Source organism: Aspergillus flavus, chromosome 8 (genome assembly GCF_009017415.1).
Source record: "Aspergillus flavus chromosome 8, complete sequence".
Classification (NCBI taxonomy): Eukaryota; Fungi; Ascomycota; class Eurotiomycetes; order Eurotiales; family Aspergillaceae; genus Aspergillus; species Aspergillus flavus.
The window spans coordinates 3,214,210-3,223,159 of record NC_092403.1 but is presented as its reverse complement, the minus strand read 5'-3'; the positions used below and the strand labels follow the sequence as shown (position 1 = coordinate 3,223,159).

At 43.9% G+C, this 8,950-nt stretch overlaps 3 protein-coding genes across 3 annotated transcripts; 2 read left to right on the top strand and 1 right to left on the bottom strand.

Annotated features, from left to right (window-relative positions):
• Nucleotides 1–1,899: 1,899 nt before the first annotated feature.
• On the top strand, nt 1,900–2,106 carry F9C07_12846 (uncharacterized protein; the record flags this gene model as incomplete). The annotated part of the gene is made up of 1 exon (XM_071507905.1): nt 1,900–2,106. The coding sequence occupies one exon, from the start codon at nt 1,900–1,902 to the stop codon at nt 2,104–2,106; it is 207 nt and encodes a 68-aa protein (XP_071367582.1).
• Nucleotides 2,107–4,172: 2,066 nt separating this feature from the next.
• On the top strand, nt 4,173–4,805 carry F9C07_12847 (uncharacterized protein; the record flags this gene model as incomplete). Its single annotated transcript, XM_041287429.1, has 1 exon — nt 4,173–4,805. One exon carries the CDS (start codon nt 4,173–4,175, stop codon nt 4,803–4,805), a length of 633 nt encoding a protein of 210 aa, XP_041150723.1.
• Nucleotides 4,806–5,580: 775 nt separating this feature from the next.
• F9C07_2287848 (uncharacterized protein) lies at nt 5,581–8,888 on the bottom strand. Its single transcript, XM_041295172.2, has 9 exons — nt 8,658–8,888; nt 8,540–8,594; nt 8,346–8,493; nt 7,737–8,293; nt 7,243–7,672; nt 7,040–7,174; nt 6,863–6,990; nt 6,422–6,808; nt 5,581–6,363 (listed from the first exon to the last, which is right to left on the bottom strand). Exons 1-9 carry the CDS (start codon nt 8,773–8,775, stop codon nt 5,709–5,711), a joined length of 2,613 nt encoding a protein of 870 aa, XP_041150724.2. The 5' UTR covers nt 8,776–8,888; the 3' UTR covers nt 5,581–5,708.
• Between the last annotated feature and the right edge of the window lie 62 nt (nt 8,889–8,950).

Here is an 8,950-nt window from a genome sequence, read left to right as displayed (position 1 = left end):
TAAAAAAAAAAGATTTAAATATTTTATAAAAAATACTGTTTACTTTTATATACTCGCTATAATAACTAGAATTTTTAGATTTAATATAAAAATAATAAAAATAAATATAATATTTATAAAAAAATACTATTTAAAATTCCTTGTCTTTAATTTATTAATAAAGCTTAGATTTATAGATAAAATTAAAAAATATAATTAAAATATAGATAAAAAAAAAGTTAAGAATAAATATCTTTTATTTAAATAAGACCATAATTTTATACTTTTAAAAATAAAAGTCTAAAAAAAAAAAAATAATATTATAGATTTTTATCTAGTATATCTTATTAAAAATAGATATATAAGATAAAATAATAATAAAATAATAATAGCTAATTTTTAAATAAAAGATATCTAATAAATTATTTATTTAGTAGTTATTTAAAAAAAACTATAAATATTAATACTAGCTACTATAATAAAATTATATATATTATAGTAATAATATAACTAAATATATTAGTAATATAATAAACTTATAGTATTAATAAAATATATTATATTATTAATATAAAAGATTATAGTAATAATATAATAAATAAAAATATATAAGAATATTTATTTATATACTTAATTTAATTTTTTATAATTAATATATATTATTATTATAAAATTATTTTTAATAGTAAAAACTAGTTTTAACTTATTTATACTTTTCTAACTATTAAGTATATATATTTAATAGACCTAGCTTTTTAGACTTAAGTCTAGTATTAACAATAATCTAATATTAATAGTAATCTAGTATTAACAATAATTTAGTATTAATAATAGTCTTATATTAACTATATTCTAGTATTAACAGCAGTCTAGTATCAACAGAAGTTTTATAATAACTCTTATCTTTCCTAGATATAATCCAACAGCGATGGAAGTTAAGAGACGACTTTAGATTAATAATCCTCGAAACGTGGTCCATTAACTGATCTTAGACTTAACAACGAAGCCCCGGGCGTAATAGGTATAGCTTAAGACTAATATTTGCGTGGTCTGTATCCGCCTCTGGTCTACCTCTAATCTCTAAAATCTAATAATCCTTAAGATTCAAGGAAGAGAAATATAAATAAGGGTGGTCACAATAAAAAATATAACTAGCCACTTAAATATCAAACACACTATAGAATCAGATACCACCATATACACGTTTTTATTAGTACCCATACGCTACAGAAATACAATATAGCGTACGTTGAAGTTGAAGCCTAACAAATCTTAGGAGTCCTGACCATGCATAAGCCAATCACACATCTAAGCCTTTCTGTTATTACATCGTCGACTTTATTCAAGCTTTGTTCGAGTTTCTGAATACTTACAATACTTAATTTAAGGCAGCGCATCATCTCTGTAGTACATATACATTCACACAAAATTCGAGATAACATATCGCTAGATATTAACGACCCAAGACTTTCCTGATTAACGAGAAGATTTTAAAGCAGTCCAGTAGAACTACTAGAAAGCAATGGCAACCAAGAGTAAACAATATATTCCGCATACAGTACAAGAGTCTGCCGTATACACACCGTAAGAGTCCCCTCCTGAGATACGTGTGATAAACATATGAAAGAACATGGATTAGTTCCATTTGCCTTTTCATTTGGAAGTCACGAAACTATGGCCAGCAGTCTGGTGAAATACCACCATCCCAGTCAACAATCAGGCAGTGAGTGTATCACCACTCGTGCAGCACTGGCGGCAAGGAGAAGGTCCGCCACACTATATGGAGTTAGCAAAGTTGCTCTTTGAGTATTCATTTGAATTACTGACTGGACTAGGACACCAAATATCTGGTAAAAGCTCAGGCTGAGCCTGAGAGTTGGGATCATCGGGAACTGCGATACAAAGCATTCGGTGGCAACCATGTCCTGGGCACGGTGTCGATGGTTTAGGACCTTCACATTGGCGACAAGGAGGGGGCCCACCACACTGTTAATGTCAGAGAACATTCTCTACTTTGTCATCCAGACCTACTTACTCCGGCAGGACAAGTTATCTTCGGGGGCCCTGAGAGCCGTCCCTGAAAATTTGGAACCTCGGGGACTTCGATGCAGTAAATGCTCTCTGTAATATTTGTCTGGCTTTGCGAAGGCGCCTGAGCCCATGCACGATGAGGAATAACCAAGAGCAAGCTGAGTACAGGATATTTTGTAAATAAGGGATGCATAGCTTTGAGATGAATAAAATCCCTCTGGTGGTTAAATGGTATGAATATAATAGGTGATTGACAGTGTCAAGAGAATGATCTCCAATGTCCACGGAAGGATGGCGGCGGTTCTATATATTCCATTTTATGAAATTCTGACCCTTCAGACAAATTTAGTATAGGGATGGAACAGGCGATTATCGTAAAATAGTATCTGCATCATCGCGTCCAAAGCCATTTCACTGTTTGCGGAATTCAGAATACAATTGGTGGGTTTTCTAGGGTCTAGATGCACCAGCGATACAAGGCGTAGAATTGCCGTCATTGTGGCAATCTGCGAAAGACGTCAATTAGAAGTATCTGGCGCCGACGGGGCGATCCCCTGTTACAGTACGTGCTGAGCATTTTAAGTTCTGAGCGCGGCCGTCGTAGACGTGTCATATCGATAAAACGGAACCAGTAGACCTATACTGTATCCCATTAGGGTCAAGGCAAAAGGCCACTTCCACTTTGCTCCTGCCTTTTCAGAAAGTATAATGTGACTTTTAATCAACCAGAATTCCGCAGATTTACGATTGGGTTCCATGGAACTCCACGGACCTTTGCACGCATAATGCAATATGACGGAGGTATTAAGGTTTGCATTGTACAAGGCGTATATTACTGCGCCCCTCAATTTTACGTAGGCAGTTCATTAGATGATCTTCGCTAAAGCCTTGGCACTGGGGCTAGTAAAGACTTCCTCAGTGTGTACAGGTCAATCGAGAATGACTGTATACGCTCATCCGTAAAAAGGTCCTAAACGACCGGATGGAAGAGTGGACAAATCTACAAAGGGAGGGCACCTTCGCCAAATCGACAAAAGTCTGTTCTCACTACACGGATCGCTCCCACGGTACCGAGCGTATCTGCTTACGCAACTTTGGACAGGCCACTCTTGGCTGGCGATGTATAGTAAACTACATCACTTCTGAGACGATGACAGATGTATCTGCGGTGTCTAAGAGACGGTAGTCCATGTACTGGTAGACTGCCGAAGACTCAGAGATCTGCGACGAGAGCTACGGAGGAAAATCGGGGGCGCATTTATTAATATTTCTGTTGTGATCTCAGGGGAAAGATGGGTAGGATGAGGCTGTATCAGCTACACGTACGTATCCTACTGAGGACCGGATGCCATTTCGATAGATACTCCATACACTGAGTAACTCTTTAATGGCCCCACCACCAAGGCCTTGGCGTAGATCATTTATTGAGCAGGCCCTGTAAAACTGAGGGCCACCGTAAGTTGCGCCTTGGATTGTGCAGGTCAATCATCTGAGCCGACTTACCTGGAAAAGCTACATTGATAGAATCGTCTGGCCTCGCCGTAGTTGTGGGTTCTCCTCCGTTGCCCGCGGTTGAGTGCTGCGCAGAATCAGGTCCTGATTAGTAGCGATACTTTATTCGATGGGGACAGTGAATTACGCGAAAGAGTTTAGTCCTTGTGCATCGCAGTGCGCAGTTGTATAAAGTGTCACGAGGTGCCTCAACTAAAGTGACGTCTTTAACAAGGACGTAAGGTCATTTCCCATCTGCGGAAAGGGTCTAGTTCTAGGCAGATCTAGCGGATCGCCATCTGGTCTACGGAGTGCAGTGCCATCGACGAAGTTCTCGATCGAAGGTAGGACATTGGAAAGCAAAAATTATTTCACTCGTAACAAGTTAGTCAGTCTTCAGTTGGATGTCATAGTCACCCCATCATTGGGTGTGGGACCATTCCCCGTTTGCGGAAAAGGGACTAGCTCTAGGCAGAATCCAACGAATGACAAACTGACCTTACTACGGATTACAGAGTACATGATATCGCTGTGTCATATCATGTAGACAAATATTGCAATAAATGCCATTGGCTGACCGGCTGGCGCGTATAGCCAGCACAATATCAGGAAGTTGAATACCTGGCTACTTCGATTCATGCAGACCTAAGAAACTCCCTACAACTATTCAGATGTTATCTTTCCATTTCATCGTCCCGGGGCTTCTAGCCATATGCAGCTTGCAGAGAGGCGTATCAGCAGGCACCGACATTACCTGCGGAGGCCAATTCCCAAAAGCAGGCGACGGCCTTGCTAAGCGGATTGACGGTTGCTCAAGCTGGAGCGACAACCCGACCCAGGTGCGCGACAGTTGGGGGAGCGCAAACTTTAGGGGCGTCTGCGACGAGCACGACCGCTGCTATTACACGCTTGGTGCTAACGTCGATGAATGCAACAGAAACTTCTGTGGTGGCCTAAGGAACGCATGCCGTAAAGCCTATTGCAAGAAGATCCTCAGTGCAACAGTGTGCGAGCCCCTGACCCACGGTTCTTGCCTGCAGATTGCAGAGACCTATTGCGCTGCAGTTAGATTAGTGGCAAAGGATGTTTATGCGAAAGCGCAAGACCTTCAACAGAGATATGAAACATGTATTGCGGAGAATGGTGGAGTCACTCCGCCAGTGGTATGCAGTAATGGAGCTCCTGAAGGCTCATTCTGGAAGGAAAGAGTGCCTGGAACGTTTTGCGACTTTACCACATTCGTTTGCCTCAACGGCAAAATCACAACTGGCTCGTACCACGAACCTCACTGCATCGAAGTTTGAAAAGTGCCTGTGGAAGCAGCCAAACAGTGATATTGGTTGGTTGTTATCGGACATGGAAGTGGGGACTGTTACTAGCTGAGCTTTCGCTCAATATCCACCTCTGGATTCCTTGTCTTCAGGATTTGTAGGCTAAATAATCCACATTGGGATAATGCTGTCATTCGTTTAGTATTGCATCTGAGACATCTACTAGCCTTATTTCGTACATCTTATTGGCCTCTCGGACGACAAGCTCGTACTACATCCTACTGGGTGCCAATATCACTGTTCGGGGGCTTGTCACGAGCCCAGAAATCATCTAAAGAATGCCGTATTAGCCTTTCTTGAAGCCTGTCAAAGCTATCCCTGACCCTGACGTGATAAGCTTCAATCTCCCTTCAGAAGACCCGGAATCAGCTGTCTCACCCCTCGGCCAAGATCCGAGGAAGCGTCATCCAACAGTGATTCGTCCAATACATATAAGCCTTTGTGGCTCCTTGTTGACAATCCGTGGAGGGACCATGCACTTTGTACACTAGTCAGCCAAGGATTTTCTTATACAGTACTGCGGATCGTACATGGTCTGTCACGGGCTAGAATATCTCAGTCCGAGGCTTTACTCTAGCCGTCCCAATAGGCCACGAAGGAATGAAGTAGAAGTGCTAGAGAAGGAAGGAAACTAGGTACAGGTAGGTGGCTATTGTACTAATCAATGTAATTAGCTCACCGCAACCAATTCCTGCGATGCAAACGAAATAGTGATATCCGTGTTTAACAATGGATGAATTTATATCCCGATAATTTGATGGTCGCTGATTGGCCCTTCGCTCGGTAGTTATGAACAAATTCATACAGAGCCATGTATAATTTGATTATCTATACGGTATATGGTCTGTTGATTCAGTATCTAAAATCGTAGTATGATTATTGTAAGTTGCCTAAATCCTTAATAAGTGCACACAGGTTTTGAATTATCGGTGGAAGTGAAACATCTGAGAAAGGAAGTCGGCAATTCCCTTCAAACACCTGCTGCGCCACCGCTGTTACTGCACGGGGCTTGGCCAATTCATAAAAAACCTTTACATCTTGTTCGTTCTTTCCACGAGGCTGAAGCATCATTAATCCGGGTCGCCCAACGCCGTGGCTTAGGAACGACTTCGTCACTTGGTTCTCGGGTTCATCCAGGGGAACTGGTGCAGTCAAGTCGGCTTCACTCATAGGGGTAGTCACCTCGAGTCGCTTGGTCTCGCCACATTGAATCAAACCGTACACCCATAGAACCAGCGTGGCATGGTAGATAGCCAAGGATTCAAAGCCGCGGAACTGATATGCCGCCACGTTACGAGCCGCTCGAAACATTTGGCCAGCGTGCCAAATGGCAAACCGCGCTTCTTTCGTCCGGCTCCAGTCCCGAAGCCCGGGATAGGCGCGACGCGCATCTAGCTCGCCCATTCTTCCGACGAAGCGCTGGATTGCGTCAATATCTATGTGGAGGTACATCATCACGAACTCGCTCATCAAAGTTGTCACCGGGGGTACGCTTAGGGAGTCTTGCTGTACCGCTCGAAGGGTCGTATATCTGGAGATGCAGCAGTCAGATCATTTAATGACTAAATGTATCACAGCACGACACCTACAAGTCTTCTTGTCGACTTTGTAGCCACAACTGAGTTGTCGCACGCGGGCCAGATAGAGAAGTCTGAGATAGAAGCATTTGTTGACGGCACTCCCAAACCTGCAGCGCAAGACCCTGCAGAAGAGCAGATCTCGCGACTTCGATATCTAGTTCGGGAGCTAGTTGAGTCATCAATGACGGATCTGATAATAGATCACGTAGATTGAGCTCGGAGCAACCAGTCAACTGGTACGCTATCCAGATATCCCGCCAGGCCTCGGCAGAGGGAGCAAACCATAAACCTCTTGTCGAGGGGAATGGGACCGTCAACTCTGTATAGGAAATGATGGCGGGTCGGTTCATAGTCGTGGCCACCTCCACATCGTGACCGAACAGATGGTACACAAGTCTAATTCGATCAGTACTGGGAAACTATATCGAGAAAACGAATTTAATTCCATACCTCTTGAGAGACTCCTGCCGTACCCAGGCATGCCACGCTCGTTTCAATGATTCATTGTCATTACCGAATGAATATGGAGTGATAACTGTGTAGGTTGATCTGTCGAAGGCTGCGCCACGACGCACCGCCTGGTACTGTGAGCACGTGGCTTGGTAATTGTTAAGGTGTCCAACGCACTGTGCAAAGCGGCTGTAAATAGCCTTCAGCAATTTGCATTTTCCGAGTATAGCCACAAAAGATTCCAATATCAAGCCACATCATTGAAGCCTGCAAGTATTGGAGATCGCGGAGTACGCTATTATCATCCTCAACCTAAATAGAGAGGTTATTAGCGCAATCCAATGGCGATGGCCTGTCATGAATGATTTGGAAGGACCTACTAATTGTGCGAGGCTCACTCGAGTAATTTCCTGCAAAATGATGCCAGTCTTGTTGATAGAGGGCATTCCACAACAGACACATCCCGCCGCAATCAAAGCCGTGAGCAGCTCTGGACGCAACTGTTGATAGTCTGAATCATAGAAAGTGTAGGGGTGGATCCAGGCGTCCGTCTCAGTTCGCTTCCCAATCCCGATTTTAATCAGAGTGTCAAGATAGTCTGGAGATGGAAAGGTCGTCACTGAAAGTCGAGAGCCTCCGGTCCGTATGACCAGCTTCAAAATATCATCCCTAGCTTGATATGAGAGTTTCCCAGGAATTCTTACTGCATCCAAGCGATTTTGGTACGAGGATGGAATACTGTCAGTGTCGCGTAAGGGAATCTGTCTTTCTTCGCTGAATGCATGTTGATTCTTCTCGGGCACCCAAAGCCTAACCAGAGTGTTAGACATTAGACCAAACGGGATTTACATAATAAATTCTTAATTGACCTCACCACAATGAACGTCCAAAGGCTGCAGCACGCTGACTTGCGGACTCCTGATCGTCTAGCGGGGATTGTGGAGGGTTTTCGAACTCAGTGAAAGCCATTGGAACATCGAGTGCCTTATCTAGATCTGGTATGAAGTTTGTGCCGAAGATGTCGGTATCTAGATATGTGAAATCGGTGTCCTGCATGAAATCAAACACACGTGGCTGTTGTGTATCGTGAACTGCATCGTCGGCGTCGACAACCGGCAGCATCACTTGTTCGAAAAATGCCGGAAATCCGTTCATGGGTAAATGCGCCTGCGCGTCCGTGTCGGGGATAACGGTCTCTAAGACCAACTCGCTGGTTGGGGCAACGTCCGCATCGTACCTTTCATGCACATTGCCCGGGAATGACTCTGATAGCCCAGATTCAAGGGCTGGTGTCAGAGTTGACAGGCCCGGCGGCGATTCTCCTACTTGCGGAGAGTAAGGCGGGAGAGACACTGAATAGGAAAGACGTTCGCGCGATAGACGCCTGCCTTTGGGTCTAGGGACACAATTTACTCGCTTTGAATGGCATCGCTGCAAGCTTGTTAGTGCTGGGTACGTTTAGAAATTCAACTGTGCGGCGTACTTTGCAAGGTCTTTCGTTACCACAACTTAGTTTTGCGGTCGCGCAAGCTTCACAGGCTTCAATTGCGCGCTCCTTGGTCCGTCGTAGTGAGGCTATGCCCCTTGCCTCATCTTTTTCATGGACTGCCTGGTGGCGCTGTAAGACATCTCTGGTCATGGTTAGCTGGCTGTAGTTGGCTGGTCAGGGTGACAGACCGGCGATTGAAACCGCGTTGACAAATCGGACATTTGTACATGCGCTCATTGCGATCTGATTAATTCTATACTTTCAGCCTTCCTGCAGAGAGCTCCATGTTCGACCGGGACTACTCACGCGAATCGAGGTGACGCGCCAAATGTTCCGGACGTTCATACGCCTTGTCGCAATGTGGACACTGGTGATTCACAGCCCTCCGCGGGGAACGTCGAGGGGCCTCCGGACTTTCAGGCATAATGGAACTTCGAGGAAAGTATGGAAGACAAAAGCGGACGAGCCATCGATTTATGTATGGATTGCCGAGGGCAATCGGGAAGGCGAATGAATTTGCGGGCCACAAACTTGCCGATGGCTGGCCGGTCAAATTGTTGGTGCAGAGCTAAAATAACTGCCATCCAATAGCCTCGGCC

Coding starts and splice junctions, on each gene's coding strand:
- F9C07_2287848 (XM_041295172.2), bottom strand. CDS start 8,775: ATGCCTGAAAGTCCGGAGGCCCCTCGACGTTCCCCGCGGAGGGCTGTG. Junction 8,595..8,657: donor GGCGCGTCACCTCGATTCGC/GTGAGTAGTCCC, acceptor AGAATTAATCAG/ATCGCAATGAGCGCATGTAC. Junction 6,809..6,862: donor CGGCAGGAGTCTCTCAAGAG/GTATGGAATTAA, acceptor TGATCGAATTAG/ACTTGTGTACCATCTGTTCG.